The sequence below is a fragment of the Heterodontus francisci genome, chromosome 43 (assembly GCF_036365525.1).
Source record: "Heterodontus francisci isolate sHetFra1 chromosome 43, sHetFra1.hap1, whole genome shotgun sequence".
Classification (NCBI taxonomy): domain Eukaryota; kingdom Metazoa; phylum Chordata; class Chondrichthyes; order Heterodontiformes; family Heterodontidae; genus Heterodontus; species Heterodontus francisci.
In genome coordinates, this window is record NC_090413.1 from 16653488 (window position 1) to 16675837 (window position 22350).

General features: G+C 46.4%; 1 protein-coding gene across 1 annotated transcript in view; it reads right to left on the reverse strand.

Moving 5' to 3' along the window:
• The window catches only part of LOC137355645 (adhesion G protein-coupled receptor E5-like), a 58735-nt gene that overhangs the window by 24516 nt on the left and 11869 nt on the right, over positions 1 to 22350 (reverse strand). The window contains exons 3-5 of the mRNA XM_068021020.1: positions 20839 to 20873; positions 14010 to 14073; positions 3395 to 3517 (exon numbers count right to left, since the gene is read on the reverse strand). Of these exons, the coding sequence (XP_067877121.1) occupies positions 3395 to 3517; positions 14010 to 14073; positions 20839 to 20873 (222 nt within the window). The remainder of the gene's footprint in view (positions 1 to 3394; positions 3518 to 14009; positions 14074 to 20838; positions 20874 to 22350) is intronic.

Below are 22350 nucleotides of genomic sequence, written 5' to 3' on the forward strand. Positions count from 1 at the left end.
AAGACAAAAGGTCATCCCCTCCCCCTGCCACCACATGTTTGGGGGAAAACTGTTTGGCCAAGTATCCAGTACGAGCGTCTGGGCTGTTCTGGAAATGGAAGATAGCAGAAACAGATAACATCTGCCTCATAGGAAGATAGGAACAGGGTGAGACCATTCAGCCCCTTGAGCCTGCTCCACCATTCAATTAGATCGTGATTGATCTGTATCGTAATTCCATCTACCCACCTTGGTTTCATATACGTTAATACCCTTGCCTGCCAAAAATCAAAGTTGTGAACTTTTAAATTGACCCCAGATTGTTTGGAGGAGAGAGTTCCAGACTTCCACTACCCTTTGTGTGAAGGACTGCTTCTTGAACGGCCTCGCTCCAGTGTTAAGGTTCTGCCCCCAGTTCTAGACTCCCCCACCCGAGGAAGTAGTTTCTAGCTATTTACTCTATCTAATCCTATAGTCAACTTAAATACCTCAATTAGATCACTCCTAATCTTCTACACACAAGGGGATGCAAGACTATTCTATGTAACCTATCCTCATGATTTAACTCTGTAAGTCCAGATATCTTTCTGGTGAACCACACTCTCTCCAAGGCCAATGTATCCTTCTTGAGAACTCAATACAGATGGGTCTGACCAGGGCATTGTATAGCTGTAATATAATTTCCACCCCCTTCTATTCGAGCCTCCTTGAGGTAAAGGCCGACACAGTGGCGCAGTGGTTAGCACCGCAGCCTCACAGCTCCAGGGACCCGGGTTCGATTCCGGGTACTGCCTGTGTGGAGTTTGCAAGTTCTCCCTGTGTCTGCGTGGGTTTTCTCCGGGTGCTCCGGTTTCCTCCCACAAGCCAAAAGACTTGCAGGTTGATAGGTAAATTGGCCATTATAAATTGTCACTAGTGTAGGTAGGTGGTAGGGAAATATAGGGACAGGTGGGGATGTTTGGTAGGAATATGGGATTAGTGTAGGATTAGTATAAATGGGTGGTTGATGTTCGGCACAGACTCGGTGGGCCGAAGGGCCTGTTTCAGTGCTGTATCTCTAATCTAATTCCATCTGCTTCCTGCCGCAGAGGCTGATTAGATGGAAACCTTGGACGACAACAAGTAGGTTGCAACTAAATCAAGGCCTAAGTCAAGTCTACCGCCCCTGACACAAAATGCAATCAATGGAACTTTGGTAGGAAGAATAGAAAAGCAAAATATTATTTAATGGAGAGAGAATACAGAATGAGGAGAGATTGAGGAAACTGGGCCTGTATTTGTCTACAGTTTCTAAGTATTAGAAGTGATCACATTGAAATTTACAAAATTCTTACAGGGTGTAAGAGGGTGGATGTGGATAGGATGTTTCCTCTGGCTGGTGAGTTAGAACCAGGGGACACAGTCTCAGAATAAGGGGCAGGCCATTTAAGACTGAGATGAGGAGGAATCTCTTCACTCAGAGAGTAGTGAATCTTAGGAATTCTCTACTCCAGAGGGTTGTGGAAGCTCAATCATTGAGCATGTTCAAGACAAAAATCAATGGATTTCTGGATGTGACTGACAACAAGGGTTATGGGGATAGTGCGGGAAAGTGGCGTTGAGGTAGATAATCAGACACGATCTAATTGAATGGCCTACTCCTGCTCCTATGTTCCTATTCCTATGTTCCTATGAATGCTGCAGTATTGAGGAATATGTATGCCCTCACACATGAAACACAAAGTGATGGCTTGCAGGTACAGCAAGTAAGTAAGAAGGCAAATGAATGTTGGCCTTTATTGCAAAGAGGGTGGAGTATAAAAGTAGGGAAGTTTTGCTACAACTGTACAGGGTGTTGGTGTGGTCACACCTAGAGTACTGTGTACAGTTCTGGCCTCCTTACTTAAGGAGGGATATACTTGCATTGGAAACAGTTCAGAAAAGCTTCACTCAGTTGATTGCTGGGATGAGGGGTTTGTCTTATGAGGAAGGGTTGAGCAGGTTGGGCCTATACTCATTGGAGTTTAGAAGAATAAGAGGTGATCTTATTGAAACATATAAAATTCTGAGAGGGGTTGACAGGGTAGATGCTGAGAGGATGTTTCCCCTTGTGGGGAAATCTAGAACTAGGGGGCATAGTTCAGAATAAGGGGCCTCCCTTATGAGATGAGAAGGAATTTCTTCTCTGAGGTTCATGAATCTTTAGAATTCTCTACTCCAGAGAGCTGTGAAGGATGGGTTATTGAATATATTAAAGGCTGAGCTAGACATTTCCTTGATCTTAAGGGTAGTCAAGGGTTATGGGGAACAGGCAGGAAAGTGGAGATAAGGCCAAGATCAGATCAGCCATGATCTTACTGAATGGTGGAGCAGGCTCCAGGGGCTGGTTGGCCTACTCCTTCTCCTATTGTTTTATGTTCTTGTGTGATTGTACTGGTGCTTATGAAGCTGCTCCCAACAGTGACATCAAAAAACTGCCTGGAGCAAACCATCGATGAATATTTTTATATCTATTTCTTTTCAATTATTAGAGAAAGAGTACTTTGAATAAAAGGTAATCCATCCAAAGGACCCTTCACCTTTCGGTGAGATGGGTGCAATTCTCTTAATGCCCCAGTTGTTGTGGTCCTGAGCCACACAGGCTAGAAGGTTCTCTTCCTGGTCTGTGCTGAGCTCACTACACTCAACTGGGATGTTAGCTTGAATTCATGTTCCCCTGGGCGAGAAAGAGAGAGAGGGAAAATAAGCCAAGACCTCCAGCTCCTTATTGTCACCCTCTACGGAAGAATGTGGAGATAATTTGACGTTGCATCATCTGGAAAGGTGATGGAAGCAGAATCAATAGTAACTTTCAAAAGGGAATTGGAAATATATTTAAGAAGGAAAAAAATATTGCAGAGCTATGGGGAAAGAGCAGTGGGGAATGGAACTAATCGGATGGCTCTTTCCAAGAACCGACGCAGGCACGATGGGCCGAATGGCCTCCTTCTGTGCTGTACGATTCCATGACGACAAGCTAAAAAGGAACTGAAAGAAATGGACTCCCAAGTTCCAGACTTTGTGAAGTCATAGGTTTGTCACTCACTGCTGCGTTCACTGACTGCGAGTGTCTTCGATCGAATAACTGTGGGCCACTCAGGCCAGGTTGTCAGAGGGCAAGGGTCAGCTGGCAGGAAAATTGGCAGTTTTGTTCAGGGGAAACCAGGGATTAGCAGAATTGTAAGATGGAAGAAAATGATAGAAGGAGGAAAGACAGAATGGAGGAAGCTTTACTCAGCAACCTGGTCGACTTGGAAGTGCATGAGATAGAAAGTTTCCCAGTTCCGCAGCAATAAGAATCCCGCACCCCAACACAGCACAAATTTCACATGGGAGGAAAAGTTGGTCACTAAAAATATTTTAGGTTTGCAAAACATCGCTGAAGAAGCACATTTACCCGACTCTGCAGCATCTTTAATTGTGCTCGAATGAATTTCCAAGCTGTTGTTGCCCACAGAGAATTTTTTTGTTTCAGCTTCTGAACTGTTTGTGCTGTTTGTGATAATGTATACAACAGTACCTGTGAAATACAACAGTCAGAGTGAGTTGTGTTTGTTACAGTGAGACAGCAATATCACACACACACACACACACACACACACACACACACACACACACACACACACACACACACACACACCTGCACGTGCGCACTCAGCTGCCATTGCACACTCCATACATCACAAGAAATACTATTTGGCAGACATCGGATTTTTTCTTTAAAAACCCATCACTGAATATTTTTATATTTTTCGTTCTTTCCTGCAGACAGTGTGCCTTCTTCATTAATGTCAATGTGCCAAGTGCCACACTTGTGACACCCTCAGTAATTTTATTAGATTTTTTTTTTGCTCCTGTATATTATCCAATATGCAAATTAAATCTGACTCTTTAGCTTTAGTCTGTACACATTAGTCTGTTATTGTGTTAATTTTTTCCTTCAAAGCAAGTGGTGGGGCTCCCATATGTTCTCCAGACAGTGATATACTGAGATTAGGAGTTAATTGTTAAACATGGCTATGCCTAATCGTAAACAATGGTGTCACGCTCACGCAATACAAACTTATGAATTATAAATATGAACTTATGAAGTATAAACTCAAAGCAGACACTTCCCTGTAAAACAAAATGGAGTTGAGAGGTTAGATGACCTTTCTTTTCCTGCCAATACACATGGAACTGTAAGAGCTCCGAGCTAATTTTCATGTCTGGACAAATCTTGGAGAAGTCATTAATATGCAAATGACCTTTCCGGACATATCTTTCAGAAGTCATTAAAAATGACCTCCTCCCTGTGGTAATGGCTGCATTTCTCCAACTGATTTGAAAAAAACTGGATTCACAATACTGTTGCAGACTCTTCGGCTCCAAACTTGAACTCCAGAAAATGGTTGTGAAAAGCTCTATTTTAACACGATGGTATGTTGGTGAGTGATACCCAAAGTCCATTCTTTAACAATGGTCTAACCTCAGGAACTGTTAATGTGGACAATGGAAAGAGATGCTCTGGTCACATGACAGAAATTAGGTTTCTGATAAGGGGTTTTATTAAGGCATATTCTGGGCAGACAGGGACAGAAACATCTATGCCAACGAAGGGAAAATACCCTGCATAAGACCACCAGCTTTAAGCCACATGTAGGCAAAGACTCAAGTCAGCCTTGAACTCTCCACCTGAGGAACTATACCAGGGCTTCGCCATTGAACCTTGACTGTAATATAACAAGAGAAATCTGCTACTGTGTACATAAAACAACAGCGAATCCATCATCCTAAACCCCCAGAGCTTTTCTTCAGTGGGCAAAAAAGGATTACAGGCCTGCAGCGTTTCAAATCTTCTTCAAGAGGAAAAGCAAGTGTAACAGAGGACTCTTGAAATCATAAGATCTAAACACTATGCTACTTTTATAATCACAGATCTTTTTTTGAGTGTGTGTATCTGTAAGAGTGTGAGAGTGGTTGTAGTTGTGGATATTCGGGTGTTGAACAATAAACAGTTATCTTTCTTTTGGGCGGCACAGTGGCGCAGTGGTTAGCACTGCAGCCTCACAGCTCCAGGGACCCGGGTTCGATTCTGGTTACTGCCTGTGCGGAGTTTGCAAGTTCTCCCTGTGTCTGCGTGGGTTTCCTCCGGGTGCTCCGGTTTCCTCCCACATGCCAAAGACTTGCAGGTTGATAGGTTAATTGGCCATTATAAATTGCCCCTAGTATAGGTAGGTGGTAGGGAAATATATAGGGACCGGTGGGGATGTTATTGGAATATGGGATTCGTGTAGGATTAGTATAAATGGGTGGTTGATGGTCGGCACAGACTCGGTGGGCCGAAGGGCCTGTTTCAGTGCTGTATCTCTAAACTAAACTTTTATAACTTGTGAGAAAACCTGCCATTTGTCTGTTCCTGACAATTAAAAGCACTCAGGAGCTAAAACACTTTTTAAAAACGTGCTGTCTTCGGTCAGTCGAGAGGTAAAAAGGGGGAGACCCTAGCATCTCTCTCCTGTCCATAACAATAGCAAGTAAAGATATGGGTTCCAGCTGATAAAGTTAAGGTATAGAACATCTAGACTAGCTAGGAATACAACAGCAAATTAAGAGAAAATTCTGAAATTCAACAAACAGAAATATTTTGGCTATTTTACTTTTGTTGTCAGCTGTGGCTCACTCTTGCCTTTGTGTCAGAATGTCAGAATGTGCTTTAGGGAAGGAAATCTTCTGTCCTTATCTGGTCTGTCCTACATGTGACTCCAGACCCACATATGGTTGACTCTTAAATGCCCTCTGAAATGGCCGAGCAAGCCATTCAGTTGTATCAAACCGCTACAAAGTTAATCAGGAATGAAACTAGACGGACCACCAGGCATCGACCTAGGCACCAGAAACAACAACTGCAAACCCAGTCCTGTTGACCCAGCAAAGTCCTCCTTACTAACATCTGGGGCTTGTGCCAAAGTTGGGAGAGCTGTCCCACAGAATAGTCAAGCAACAGCCTGACATAGTCATACTCATGGAATCATACCTTACAGACAATGTCCCAGACACCACCATCACCATCCCCGGATATGAGCTGTCCTGCCGGCAGGGCAGACCCAGCTGAGGTGATGACACAGTGGTATACAGTCAGGAGGGAGTTGCCCTGGGAGTCCTCAACATCAACTCCGGATCCCATGACGTTTCATGGCATCAGGTTAAACATGGGTAAGGAAACCTCCTGCCAATTACCACCTACTGTACCCCCTCAGCTGATGAGTCAGTACTCCTCCATGTTGAACACCACTTGGAGGAAGCACTGAGGGTGGCAAGGGCACAGAATGTACTCTGGGTGGGAGACTTCAATGTCCATGACCAAGAGTGTCTCGGTAGCACCATTACTGACTAAGCTGGCTGAGTCCTAAAGGACATAGCTGCTAGACTGGGTCTGCGGCAGGTGTTGAAGAAGCCAACAAGAGGGAAAAACAGACTTGATCTCGTCCTCACCAATCTACCTGTCACAGATGCATCTGTCCATGACAGAATTGCTAGGAGTGACCACCGCACAGTTCTTGTGGAGACAAAGTCCTGTCTTCACATTGAGGATACCCTCCATCGTGTTGTGTGGCACTACCACCATGCTAAATGGGATAGATTTTGAACAAATCAAGCAATGCAAAACTGGGCATTCATGAGGAGCTGTGGGGCATCAGCAGCAGCAGAAATGTACTCAACCACAATCTGTAACCTCATGGGCCGCCATATCCCCCACTCTATCATTACCATCAAGCTAGAGGACCAAGTGCAGTGTTCCAGTGAACATCAACGCAAGCTCGAGGAACAGCATCTCATCTACCGATTAGGCACACTACAGCCTGCCGGACTGAACATTGAGTTCAATAATTTCAGAGCATGACAGCCCCCCATTTTACTTTCATTTTTAGTTATTTTTTCTTCCGTGTTTTTACATTCTTTTTTACATCTTTTACAATTTTCTTTGCATTTATTTCAGTTCATCTTAGTTTGTTCAGTTTGCTTACCCACTGTTTTTTTTTCAGGTTTGCACTTGCTGCTGTTCAATATTCAATCCGTTAACACCTAATCTGTACTAATGCTTTGTCTTTCAACACACCATTAACATATTGTTTGCCTTTGCTCCGTGACCTTTTGGTCAGCTATGTGGCCTGGTCCAATCTAGACTTCCTTTGTTATCTCTTGCCCCACCCCCACCTCACTTGCTAATAACCTGTGACTTTTCTAATATTTGTCAGCTCCGAAGAAGGGTCACTGACCTGAAACGTTAACTCTGCTTCTCTTTTCACAGATGCTGCCAGACCTGCTGAGTGGTTCCAGCATTTCTTGTTTTTAAGCCAGAGGACCAACCCTGGGTTCAATGAAGAGTGCAGGAGGGAATGCCAGGAGCAGCATCACACATACCTCAAAATGAGGTGTCAGCCTGGTGAAGCTACAACCCAGCACTTGAGCACAAAAATCCAGGCTGGTACTTCAGTGCAGTATTGAGGGAATGCTGCACTGATGGAGGTGTTATCTTTTGGTTGAGACATTAAACTGATGCCCTGTCTGCCCTCTCAGGTGGATGTAAAAGATCCCATGGCACTATTTTGAAGAAGAGCAGGGGAGTTCTCCCTGATTATCTGCTTATTATCACATTAATGTTTGTGGGAGCTTGCTGTGCACCAGTTGGCCACTGTGCTTCCTACATGACAAGTGACCACACTTCAAATGTACTACATTGGCTGTAAATTATTTTGGGATGTTCTATTGTTGTAAAAGACACTACAGAAATGCAAGCCTTTCTTCCTTTTGACCAAGTCTGGGGGCAAGAGAAGGTCCTCCCCTTTGAACCTTGCCCTCCAATAATTAGTGCCAAGCTTTGGTGGCCTAGGGGTTATTTTATGAACCTGCAATGGAGTTCTTTGAAGAATTAAGCCATGCATTGCTATTATTGGTTGGACAACAGGGGGCAGATCATGTTCAAGTCTTCATTCTGTGTTTCCAGTGAACACAACTCCTTATAAGGAGTAAAAGCAAAATACTGCAGATGCTGGAAATCTGAAATAAAAACAGGAAGTGCTGGAAATAGGACCGGAAGCTCAGGGTCATACTTTCGGAGCTTCCGGTTCCTTGCCATTTCAACACTCCCCTCTGCTCTCCTGCCAACATTTCTGCTCCAGTGTTCCAGTGAACATCAACACAAGCTTGAGGAGCAGCACCTGATCTTTCAATTTGGCACTCTACAGCCTTGCAGACTGAATATTGAGTTCAATAACTTCAGAGCATGACTGGCCTTGTTTATATTTTTATATTTCCATTTTATTTTATTTTTTAACTATGTGCCTGTTTTTTCATGTAGTCAGAGCTACTCATTATTATGCTATTAACACTCTCTCTGAACTAATGCTTTGTCTTTCACCACACTCTTTGCCTTTGTCCCATAACAGCTTTGTTATTTAATCTCTCCTGCCCTCTGCCCTATCAGACACCTTCCCTTTTGTTCTCTTCCCCACTACCCTCAACCCACCCTTTCATTTGCTTAAAACCTAATTCTTTTCTAACCTTTGCCAGTTCTGATGAAAGGTCACAGAGCTGAAACATTAACTCTGCTTCTCTCTCCACAGATGCTGCCAGACCTGCTGAGTATTTCCAGCACGTTCTGTTTTTATTTCTTTTAAGGAGTGCAAGGTGTAAAATTGGCTCCTCAGCACAATAGGGCTGGCAGGAGAATGTAATTTGGTGGGATCAAGAGACTTTTACTTCATTGAACGTGCTGTTGACTTAGAGTTGGTCCTAATATATACCTGGGTAAAAGGTTGTTTATTAAATGACTGTCACAGCAGAACATAATAGCACAATAGCATGCACATGGAAATGCATTACATAGAATATACAACATAGAAATAGGCCATTCAGCGCAACCAGTCCTTGCTGGCGTTTGTGCTGTGCTCGAGCCTTGTCCCATCCTACCCCGTCTAACTTTATCAGCATAACCCTCTACTCCTGAATACAAAAGCAAAATCCTGCAGGTGCTGCACATCTGAAACAAAAACAGAAAATTCTGGAAATACTCAGCAGGTCTGGCAGCAATGGTGGAGAAAGATACAGAGCTAACGTTTCAGGGCTGTGTGGTCTTTCACCAGAATTGGCAAAATTTGGAAATGTAATAGGTTTTGTGCAAGTGAAAGGGGTGGGAGGGGGGGAAGAGGAGAAGAAGAACAAAATAGGAAGGTCTGTTGTAGTGTGGAGGGCAGGACAGATTAAATAACAAAAGGTTTCAGGGTACAAAGCCAAAGCAGGTGGTAATGGGACAAGTGAAGAAACAAAAGATGTGTCTGGATGAGGTTTAAGTGACAGGAAAGCAGCCGTCCGAACACAAAGGGATTCAGAAAGAAACAAGTGCCGGGATTTTCCAAAGCTCCTGGTATCGGGCTCCGTGGCGGGTGGGAGGTGGGTGCGGAATATCATTCTGGCAGAGACCCACCAGGGAGCCTGATGCCAGGAGGTCCAGGCCAAATCTTCCCGGTGGTGAGGCTCCATAGCGGTCCCCCACACCCCCCGGCCACTGGTCAGCAGGACCCGGATCACCCTATTAAATTAAGGCAATGAATATATTTAAATAAAATTAAAAGCAATCTTCTAAGTGGCAGCTGGTAATCATGCACCTTCACTTTCCCGTCTGGGGAAAGCAGGCACTGCAGTGGTGGGGAAGGTGGGAGCTTAAGGCTTTTAATGTTGGGGGAGGGGGGAACGGGGTCAAATTTACATCATTAGTGTCGGGGGTGGTGGGAAAGGGTGACCTCTGCCCTTTGTCAGTTTGGGGGAGGGGGTAGGTCATGTGTGGATGGTAAGTGTTTTGTGGGGGGAGAGAGCAAATAATGAATTATTGTTATGGGGGGGTGGGAAAGGGGTAACAGTGAGGTGGGGGGTGGTAACTTTAAAAATGTAAATTAGCCGGCAGGGCTGGCTGGCCTTTAAAAAGGGTGCCAGCACCTGTGTATAGGCAGCTGATGCCATTGCCGGTGGCGATTGGGGGGGGCAGCCTGACCAGCATATTATTGTGGGTCCCCGCGACAGCATGGCGGCACGCGGCCCGCCCATGTGGGCCGCCATTTTTGTCCACCCACCAGCAGATGCACAAAATCCAGCCCAAGGGGTTGGGGCAAAATAGAACCAGCCAAAAAAAAACGCTAAAAAAGAAAAAAAACGAGGTCAGAGGTTAGGATCTAAAATCATTGAACTCAATGTTGAGTCCAGAAGGCTGTAAAATGCCCAGTTGAAAGATAAGGTGTTGTTCCTTTGAGCTTGCGTTGAGCTTCATTGGAAATCTGTAACAGGCCATGGACAGAAAGGTCACAGTGGGAGCAAGGTGGAGAATTGAAATGACAGGTGACAGGAAGTCAGGGTCGTGCTTGCAGACTGAATGGATGTGTTCCGCAAAACGGTCCCCCAGTCCGCGTTTAGTCTCCCCCATGTACCAACATTGCTTTGGATCCTTCTTCCCTCCCTGGCTCAGCAAAACTTATTGCTCATCTTCAATATTCTCCCCCTACCTGGACCCTTCCCTCCAGCCTCTTACACTCCCTCGATTTTTTTCATTGAGAACTGCCAGCTTGACATCGGCTCCCCTCCCTCACTCTAACCTATCTCCATTTGAACTTGCAGCACTCTGTTTTCTCTGATTCAAACCTTATATCGTCTTCCAGCCTGCTGACAAGGGTGGTGCCATTATTGTCTGGTGTACCAACCTCTACCTACCAGAGGCCAAATGCCATTGACATTTCCTCCTAGCTCCCCCTGCACCATGACCTCATTACCGAACATCAAGCCATAATATCCAGGACTGTCACTGATTTCCTCTCCTCTGGAGATCTTCCCTCCACAGTCTCCAATCTCACAGTTCCCCAAACCCGTGCAGCCCACTTCTACCTTCTTCCCAAAATCCACAAACAAGTCTGCACTGGTAGACACATTGGGCTGGAGTTTGTGCTGGAGGAGAGGAACCCCGCCTCTGCCTTTTTGTGCCCCACCCCCAGAGCAGTCGTCTGGTCTTTTGGAGTGAAAGCTTTAGAAGGTGGGGTCCCCCTCGTCCCTTTAAAGACGGGGAGCCAGCCTCTAAGAGCTGCCGGCCAATCAGAAGGGCAGCATTCAGCAGTATCGGCAACACCATCAAGAGCAGTGGCCACTGCTGGTATTGCAGAGGTCTCAGACCCAGGCCCAGCGCTGGAAGCCCGAACCAGAGAAAGGTGAGGTGGGGTTGTCTGGGCCAGTCTGGAAGGCCCCGGCGAGGTGTGGCTGGGGGAGTAGTCATTCAGCCAGTGGGAGGGAAGTCCTGGGGGGCGTGGGTAAAGAGGTTCCCAGTGGGGGTCCTCTGTGGGCCACAAATTGACCATAAAGGAGCGACACCACCCTCCCAACCCCACAGGGAGGGTGCCCCATGTTAAAAGGTGTTCCCCCCCACCCCATGCGGCAGTGTCCCCCCGGCAGCTGGTAAGATTACAATGGCGACAGGAAGAGGCCTTTCATTGCCATTAATAGGTCACTTATGGGCCTCAATTGGCCACTGGCCCTCCCCCCGACTGTCACCCCCACCACCTGTCGCAATTCTCCATGCCCCCCCCTCCCCGCCCCGACTCTGCTTGTTCCTGCTCTTGCCCAATCTCTTCCCACCTACATCCATGACTCTTCCAATGCCCTCCGTCTCTTCAACAGTTTCCTGGTCCTAACCGCCTCCTCTTCACTATGGACACCCAATTCCTCTACACCTCCATCCCGTACCAGGATGGTCTGAGGGCTCTTCCATGAACGGAGGCCCAACCAGCCCCCATCCTCCTCCACCCTCCTCCGCCTGGCTGAACTTATTCTCACATTGAACAACATCTCCTTCAACTCCATTCACTTCCTCCAAATAAAAGGTGTTGCAATGGGTCCTAGCGATGCCTGCCTTTTTGTGAGATATGTGGAACATTCCTTGTTCCAGTCCTATTCAGGCCCCCTTTTCCCTCATCTTTTTTACAGCCTATTGATGATTGTATCAGTGCTGCTTCCTGCTCTTGCCCTGAACTGGAAGGTTTCATTGACTTTGTTTCCAATCTCCACCCTACTCTCACCTACATATGGTCCATCTCCGACTCTTCCCTTCCCTTCCTCAGCTTCTCTGTCTCTATTTCTGGGGGCAGCTGATCAACCAATATTCACTATATGCCCACAGACTCCAACAGCTACCTGGACTACACTTTCTCACACCCTGCTTCCTGCAAGGACTCGATTCCATTCTTCCAGTTTCTCCATCTCCATCTCATCTGTTTGGATGATGTAACCTTCCATACTAGCACTTCCGATATGTCTTCATTTTTTTCCTCAACCGAGGATTCCCTCCGTCATAGCTGACAAGGCTGTCGACCATGTTCGTTCTATTTCACACACTTTGGATTGCACCCCTTCCCCTCCCTTCCTGAACCATGATAGGATTCCCCTTGTCCTCACCTACCATCCCTCCAGCCTCCATATTCAACGGATCATCCTCCATTTCCAGCACATCCAGTGTAATGCCACTGCCAAACACATTTTCCCCTCCCCTCCCCTTTCAGCATTCCTAAGGGACCGTTCCCTCCGCCAGACCCTGAGTCACCCCAACACCTCACCCCTTTCCTAAGGCACCTTTCCATGCAAGCGCAGGAGATGCAACACTTGCCCTTTTACCACCTCCCTTCGTAACATACAGGGCCCCAAACACTCCTTCAAAGTGAAACAGTCCTTGTACTCGTATCAATTTAATATACTTTATTCACTGCTCATGATGTGGTCTCCTCTACATTGGGGAGACTAAACGCAGACTGGGGGAACTGCTTTGCGGAACGCCTCCACTCATTCCGCAAGAGCTTCCAGTCGCCTGTCATTTTAATTGTTCACCTTGCTCCCACTCTGATCTTTCTGTCCTTGGCCTGCTATAGTGTTCCAATGAAGCTAAACGCAAGCTCAAGGAACAGCACCTCATCTTTCCACTGGGCACTTTATAGCCTCCGAGACTCAACACAGAGTTCAATAATTTTAGATCGTGACTTCTGCCCCCAATTTTTTCTATTTTAGTGGGGGTTGTGTATGTTCTTTCCTCATCCCTTGGGCTGGATTTTAAGGAGCCTTCGAAATTGGGAATCTGAAGATGGCCCCGGATGAGGCCCGCCACAGACGTCGATGCCAGCAGGGCCTGACCTGATCCTCTCGACGATGGTGAGGCACGTGGCAGACCCCCTGCTGCTGGGTGACAGGACCTCAATTTGAATATTTAAATCAATTAAATTAATGAATTTAAATATACTTATGCCTCTTCTTGATGTCCTGCCGCCCGGCGGCCACCACACCCGCGCCTTCGGATCCCCGTCTGGGGAAACGAGGCACAACACTGGTAGGGAAGGGGAAGGAGGTAAGTTTATCAGTGTGGGATGGGTTGGGGGAATGGGGTCAAATTAACGTCATGAATCCCTTTACTTTGTGTTCGGACTGCAGCTCTCCTGTCATTTACACCTCATCCAGACACATCTTTTGTTAATGAATACTGTGAATGCTAGAAATCTGAAATAAAAACAGAAAATGCTGGAAATGCTCCGCAGTTCACAGACCTGTAACGTTAACTCTGCTTCTCTCTCCACAGTTGCAGCCAGACTTGCCGAGTATTTCCAGCATTTTCTGGTTTTTACATCTTTTGTTTCTTCACTTGTCCCATGACTACCTGCTTTGGCTTTGTACTACATCCCAGTAACAGACCTTCCCTTTCGTTTTTCTTTCCCCCACCTCCCTTTCACTTGCGCAAAGCCGATTACATTTCTAACTTTCCCTGTTCTGATCAATCTGAAAAGTTAACTCTGTTTCTCTCACCACAGATGCAGCCAGACCTGTTGCGTATTTCCGGAGTTTTCTGTCTTTGTGCTTTCTATTTCCGTCTCCCTCATGTGTTTATCTAGCTTCCCCTTAAATATATCTATGGTATTCACCTCAACCATGCCCTGCAGTGGCGAGTTCCACATTCTCACCTGTATGGTTCCAAAGAGTCACTATCCGAAGGGAGTCCACTTGTTTTAAATTTGATGGGATTTCCTGTTGGCACAGAAGGGGATATTATGGAAGGTTCTTCAAGATTTGAACTCCATCTGTAGCTCCCTTTAAAATTGGCCACCTATTTTTGGTATTTCACTGCGTTAATCTATGGGGGCACATGCAGTACATTGGTGGTGTTAGTGTGAAGCAACGTCACTCCGTACTGGTTTTTAACCGTCAGTGACATCATGAGATCAGACGGCTGCTTGTGTGACTCTCCATTTCAGGACCGTAGAAAGACAGTTCACCCAATCAACAATCCTTTTCAGTGAATCAGCGAGTAAAGCAGGCAGACAATGATGGGGAGGAAAAGACGCTCTGGTCCATCCACTCTGTCCCACACAATAGTGATATATTGTGCATCACTATATAGGTAGGCACTCCTCACCTCACCCAAAAGCCATGCAATGTCCTGGAAGGGCCGAAGGCACAGCAAATTAGGGGAAAAGATCTGGAAAGTTCCTCTCCGAGGTTTTTTGGTGATCGCAGCTAGTGCAGGACATCACTCTGGCTCTGATTAATGTCGTACAGTACCTACCATTTGTAAGAGGTGATCTCTGACCCAGTCAGAAACAGGTGCATCTCTCGTTTGAAGGGATTCAGTGACAGGCATCCACAGCATGAGCCAGAACCCAATTCCATTGGTCCACTATCCTCTTAAAAAGAACCCCCTCCTTGCAACACTCCATTCTCTGAGGTCCAATCCGAACATCATCATCAAGCCTGCAGACAAGGGTGGTGCCGTTGTTGTCTGGCGTCCCAACCTCTATCTAGCAGAGACTGAATGTCAACTCTCTGGCACTTCCTCCTACCTCCCCCGGACGATGACCCCACTACCGAACATTGTATCCAGGACTGTCACTGTTCTCATCTCCTCTGGAGATCTTCCCTCCATGGGCTTCAACCTTACAGTTCCCCACCCTGTACAGTCCGCTTCTACCTCCTTCCCAAAATCCACAAACAAGACTGCCTTGGTAGACCTATTGTTTTAGCCTGTTCCTGCCCACTGAACTGATTTCTTCTTATCTTATCTCTATTTTTACTCCCCTTGTCCAGTCTCTTCTCACCTACATTTTCCAAAGCCCTTTGTCACTTAACAGTTTTCGGTTTCGTGGCCCTCACCTTCTCCTATTCGCCATGGACATCCAATCCCTCTACACTTCCATCCCCCACCAAGATGGTCTGAGGGTTCTCTGCTTCTTCCTTGACCAGAGGCCCAACCAGTCCCCATCCACCACCACCCTCCTCCACCTGGCTGAACTTGCCTCACATTGAACAACTTCTTCCTCCAAATAAAATGTGTTGCCATGGCTACCTGATGGGTCCTAGCGATGCATGCCTTTTTGTGGGACATGTGGAACATTCCTTGTTCCAATCCTACTCAGGTCCCCTCCCTCACCTTTTCTTCCTGCACATTGATGATTGTGTCTGTGCTGAACTGTTTTCACCCTGACCTAGAAAATGTCATTGACTTTGTTCCCAATGTCCACACTTCTCTCACCTACATATGGTCCATCTCCGACTCTTCCCTTCCCTTCCTCAGCTTCTCTGTCTCCATTTCTGGGGATAGGTGATTAACCAATATTCACTATATGCCCACAGATTCCAACAGCTACCTGGACTACACTTCCTCACACCCTGCTTCCCGCAAGGATTCAATTCCATTCTCCCAGTTTCTCCATCTCTGTTCTGATGATGCAACCTTCCACATTAGCACTTCCAATATGTCCTCCCTTTTCCTCAGTCGAGGATTGCAACCCCCCACCCCCACCATAGTTGACAGGACCCTTGACTGTGTCCGATCTATTTCACACACTTTTGGTCTCACCCCTTTCCCTCCCTCCCAGAGCCATGATAGGGTTCCACTTGTCCTCATCTACCACCCCACCAGCCTCCATCTTCAATGGATCATCTCCGCTATTTCCGTCACAACCAGTATGATGCCACCATCAAACACATTTTCCCCTCCCCTCACCTTTCAACATTCCAAAGAGACCATTCCCTCCACAACACCCAGGTCCACTCAGTCACCCCAACACCTTCCCCCTTTCCTGTGGCACCTTTCCATGCAAGCATAGGAGATACAACACCTGCCCTTTAACTTCCTCCCTTCTCACCATCCAGGGCCTCAAATATTGTGTCCAAGTGAAACAGTGATTTACTTGTACTTCTTTCAATTTAATATACTGTATTCACTGCTCACAATGTGGTCTCCTCGACACTGGGGAAACTAAACACAGACTGGGTGACTTCTCTGTGGAACACCTCCATTCAGTCCCTAAGCATGACCCTGATCTTCCTGTTGCTTGTCATTTTAATTCTCCACCTTTCTTCCACTCTGACGTGTCTGTCCTTGACCTGATACAGTTTTCCAATGAAGCTCGGTGCAAGCTCGAGGAACAGCACCTCATCTTTCGACTGGGCATTTTACAGCCTTCTGGACTCAACATTGAGTTCAATAATTCTAGATCATAACATCTGCCCCCATTTTTTTGACATTTCATGTTCTTTGTTTGCAGGTTAGCTCAACACAAGCCTTACCCCTCCCCCCCCACCCCCCCCACCCCATTTTGTTTCTTTCTTTGTGTTTGGACAGTTGCTATTCGTCCATTTATGCTTCATCCAGACATACTTTTTTCCTTCACTTAGCTTTATCTGTTTTTGTTCCTGGCAGTTAAACTTATTCTGATTTTACACAGTTTGAGATTGTAGGTGCCTGTCCTCCCTAATCTATGTAGTTGAAGGGACACAGGGCAACAATTAACAAGGGAGCAATCTTTCTTTTAAATGCCTGTTTGGAATCAGTTGTGTTAAGGAAGTGATGCTGGGAGCTGTTCTCTTAGTCTGCAATTCCAATGGGAAGCTGCATTGATGGGAGGTGCTAAATTGGGGGAAGGCTAATTAGAACAATATTAGGCAGGAACTGAAGAATTTAGATTGGGGGCGGCTGTTTGAGGGTAAATCAACATCTGACATGTGGGAGTCTTTCAAACGTCAGCTGATTAGAATCCAGGACCAGCATGTTCCTGTGAGGAAGAAAGACAAGTTTGGCAAGTTTAGGGAAGCTTGGATAACACAGGATATTGTGAGCCTAGTCAAAAAGAAAAAGGAAGCATTTGTAAGGGCTGGAAGGCTAGGAACAGATGAAGCACTTGAGGAATATAAAGACTTTTTTAACTGAAGGAACTTAAGCAAGGAGTTAGGAGGGCTAAAAGGGGTCATGAAAAGTCATTGGCAAACAGGATTAAGGAAAATCCCAAGGCTTTTTATACATATATAAAGAGCAAGAGGGTAACCAGGGAAAGGGTTGGCCCACTCAAGGACAGAGATGGGAATCTATGTGTGGAGCCAGAGGAAATGGGCGAGGTGCTAAATGAGTACTTTGCATCAGTATTCACCAAACAGAAGGACTTGGTGGATGATGAGCCTAGGGAAGGGAGTGCAGATAGTCTCAGTCATTTCATTATCAAAAAGGAGGAGATGTTGGGTGTCTTGCAAAGCATTAAGGTAGATAAGTCCCCAGGGCCTGATGGGATCTATCCTAGAATACCGAGGGAGGCAAGGGAAGAAATTGCTGGGGCCTTGACAGAAATCTTTGCATCCTCATTGGCTACAGGTGAGGTCCCAGAGGACTGGAGAATAGCCAATGTTGTGCCTTTGTTTAAGAAGGGTGGCAAGGATAATCCAGGAAATTATAGGCCGGTGAGCCTCACGTCAGTGGTAGGGAAACTATTAGAGCGGATTATTCGGGACAGGATTTACTCCCATTTGGAAACAAACGAACTTATTAGCGAGAGACAGCATGGTTTTGTGAAGGGGAGGTCGTGTCTTACTAATTTGATTGAGTTTTTTGAGGAAGTGACGAAGATGATTGATGAAGGAAGGGCAGTGGATGTTATCTATATGGACTTTAGTAAAGCCTTTGACAAGGTCCCGCATGGCAGACTGGTACAAAAGGTGAAGTCACACGGGATCAGAGGTGAGCTGGCAAGATGGATACAGAACTGGCTCGGTCATAGAAGACAGAGGGTATCAGTGGATGGGTGTTTTTCTGAATGGAGGAATGTGACTAGTGGTGTTCCGCAGGGATCAGTGCTGGGACCTTTGCTGTTTGTAGTATATATAAATGATTTGGAGTAAAATGTAGCTGGTCTGATTAGTAAGTTTGCGGACGACACAAAGGTTGGTGGAGTTGCGGATAATGATGAGGATTGTCAGAGGATACAGCAGGATATAGATCGGTTGGAGACATGGGCGGAGAAATGGCAGATGGAGTTTAATCCGGACAAATGTGAGGTAATGCATTTTGGAAGGTCTAATGCAGGTGGGAGGTATACAGTAAATGGCAGAACCCTTATGAGTATTGACAGGCAGAGAGATCTGGGCGTACAGATCCACAGGTCACTGAAAGTGGCAACGCAGGTGGATAAGGTAGTCAAGAAGGCATACGGCATGCTTGCCTTCATCGGTTGGGGCATAGAGTATAAAAATTGGCAAGTCATGTTGCAGCTGTACAGAACCTTAGTTAGGCCACACTTAGAATATTGCGTGCAATTCTGGTCGCCACACTACCAGAAGGGCGTGGAGGCTTTGGAGAGGGTACAGAGGAGGTTTACCAGGATGTTGCCTGGTCTGGAGGGCATTAGCTATGAGGAGAGGTTGGAAAAACTCGGATTGTTTTCACTGGAACGATGGAGGTGGAGGGGCGACATGATAGAGATTTACAAAGTTATGAGTGGCATGGACAGAGTGGATAGTCAGAAGCTTTTTCCCAGGGTGGAAGAGTCAGTTACTAGGGGACATAGGTTTAAGGTGCGAGGGGCAAAGTTTAGAGGGGATGTGCGAGGCAAGTTTTTTACACAGAGGGTGGTGAGTGCCTGGAACTTGCTGCCAGGGGAGGTGGTGGAAGCAGATACGATAGCGACGTTTAAGAGACATCTTGACAAATACATGAATAGGAAGGGAATAGAGGGATATGGGCCCTGGAAATGCAGAAGGTGTTAGTTTAGGCAGGCATCAAGATCGGCGCAGGCTTGGAGGGCCGAATGGCCTGTTCCTGTGCTGTACTGTTCTTTGTTCTTTGAGTGTGGGGGAGAACTGAGAGTTGGCTAGGAGAGGGAAAAATTGGATCATGGAAGACCAGGGACAGAATGACAATAGGAATGAAAAGTAGAGATAAGCAATAGAGGACAGGGTCACAGAAGGAGCAAGAAGAGGATTAAGAGAAGAGATATGGAGAAAGTGAAAGTAAATAGGACCTGGAGGGAAAAACTGACCTTCCTGTTCACTGCCGAGTGAGTCCTGCTGGAATGTGTGTGCATGCCAATGTCTAGTGATGTCAGGTTCAAACTGTATAGACTGGGAAGTGCCCATATTCAATGCCCTACTCTGTGCTGATTTCCAAGGGCAGTGCTATTTTGTTGCAATGTTTTTCTTTAGAGATGAAAATTAGACTTACCGCTATTGAATGAATCTTCCTGGACTGATTGGATGCTGGGCTAGTTCAGGCTCAAGTTTGGCTTGCAATCGCCAAGATTTGTTTCAGACAAGGAACCACTCAAGCAAGGCTCTGAGGGTCCTTGTTGTGCATATAGAATAATACTCTGACAGACTATTGCTGAAAACAAAGGCATTTTGTCGAAGCTTTTTGTCTTGCACTCATCAGGACGATTTGCAAGAATACCAATGTAAGGGAAACAACAAATTTTTATTGTATGAGAAGAGAGTGCTGATTGGTTGGAAAGTGGACTCTGATTGGTAGATGCGTTGCCATGGAGAATACACCAGGTCATGGTGACTAACAGTTAACAGAGAGTTAACGATCTAGAAATTGAGCGTGGCCATTCTTGTGTGAGCCGAGGGGACACAATGTATATCCCCTGTGCCTAAAAGGTGAGGTCTAAGGCTCTCCCTGATATTTCAATGGATACAGCAAGAAGGTGAGAGCCCACCAGCAAACAGGAACACAAACTTGGGCCTCTGCTAGTGTCACAGTGATCCCCAGGTCAAGTGGGTTTTGGAATTGTGCCAAGGATTGAAGTCAGGGGTCGGAGCCAGGGTCACTTCGGGGAATGGAGTCAGGGTCAAGTTGGGGATTGGATCTGGGGATAAGGGTCAGGATTGGTTCTGGGAATGGCAGGGCTGGTGATCATGAGGGCTAGGGTGGGGTTGGGGTGCGTGGGGGTCAGGGAGGCTGATGATTGGTTAGTTTAATGTGAGGTTGGGAGCTGTACCCCTGATTCACCTGTCTCCAAATTCAGGTAAGTTATTTACCTCCCCTTGTTGGGCCTAGCAGGTGATCCCTAGGCCTGGTTTCCTGCAATGGCCCCCGCTACCTCAGGGCAAAGCAATCTTGGCGAAGGGACCTCAAGCAGGCATTTTCCCTTTATTTTCAGATGCAAAGGGACATAGCCTGTCACAGGCATGGGTGAAGAACACACATTCTTTGTCCTTACCCAGTATGGCGGATGCCACACGTCCTACTGGAAATGTGCACATGTTTCTTGCCCGCCATCATGAGGCATTAGTCGTCTAAGTAACTCCTGAAAAACGGGCATCACAAAGACTAACTTCTAGACCAAAATCTGCAGGAGAGATGGGGAGAAGCGTTCTCTGGGAAAAAGAACTAAATGAGGACAGATTGTTATAGCTGGTGGCCTTGAAATTAGAATCAAAACTAAGAATGAACCCAACACAAATTGACTGCGACAATTGAGTGTAATTGTGCGGGATAAAAGGATACCCCATTCAAGCTTTACAACTTACATATTTTCCTTGAGTATCTGAAGAGAAGTTCAGCCCTTGAACAGAAATAGAAACAGTTTGAGTATTTTGGACGAAGGATTTATAAGATAGTCATAGATTCAAGGACTATTCAGGAAATCATATTGTGTTATAAAATTGAACCAACAAAAATTAAGTACTAATCTTGAGTCTCGCTATGCAGAACTTCTTAATAATAATCTTGGCCTTTATAGATGTCTAAATCAATGCCAATTTTAATAGAACAATCCTTGTTAAGTTATAATATTAAGGAATTAAAAGAGAAAATGCTGGAAATGCTCAGCAGGTCAGAAAGCATTAGTGGAGAGAGAAGTAGAGTCAACGGGCTGGATTTTAACCTACCTGACCCATCGGGGGTGTTGGGAGAGGCGAGGGTGTCGATAAGGCGCTCCCCTGCGAGCAGTGGCGTTTCGTCATGACATCACCAAACAGTTCCCCGCCCAGAAAGCAGTATGACAGAAATAAAAGCAAGAAATGCTGGAAATACTCAACAGGTCTGGCAGCATCTGTGGAGAGAGAAGCAGAGCTGACGTTTCAGGTCAGTGAACCCTTCTTCATAACAGCTCTGATGAAGGGTCACTGACCTGAAACGTCAACTCTGCTTCTCTCTCCACAGATGCTGCCAGACTTGCTGAGTATTTCCAGCATTTCTTGTTTTTATTTCAGATTTCCAGCATCCGCAGTATTTTGCTTTTATTATAGCAGTATGACATGCTTGGCTTCCAGTCGGAAGGGGAGTAGTTCAGTAAGGCCGGAGGACAAGGTTGATCTGTGGTCTAGTGGGGTTGCGTGAGCAAGGAAATCAATCTGAGGTCAGAAGGGGCAATCACAAGAGGAGGGTGATCCCGTGATCCCCGGGTGGGGGTGGTTGGACCCCAGAATCCAAGTGGGGGCAGGGGTATATGAAGGCTCTGGGGAGGGATCGGAGATATGAACGTAAGGGCGGTGACCTGGAGGGGGGGAATTGGAGGCCTGTTGCGGGGATGGTAGGCCAAGGGATGGGGGCTGGTGTGAAGCAGAGGCCTGCAGGGGGTTTGGAGGCCTGGGGCAGAGGTTAAAGGTCTTGTGGGGTGATTGTAAAGGTCAGGGCGTCCGATCGCAGGGGTTTTCCCACTTCGGCAAGCTGGACCCATCAGGCAAGTGGCAAGACACTCACGCCTTATCTCCTGGATCTGACAGTTCACACCTGGGTATGGCTCCCAGGTTTCCTGAGGCTCGGAAAACCCAGTCGTCAACAGTTACATTTCAAAAGTTGAATGGCAATGAGGCTCGCAGCCTTATTATAATATTTAAGCCCACCTCCCTGGAGCGAGCTGGTCGCCTGCCCTCGTCCCGCCTCTGTAAAAAACTGGAAGGGGCACAGTGGAAGAGGGATTGGGTCAGGACTCAGGTTTTTACCCTTTAAACATCCGCAAACAAACCAGGCCATTTTTTGAGGTTAAAATTCCACTCCCCCCTCTGCCACTCCCACCCCCCCCCACCCAGTGTTTCAGC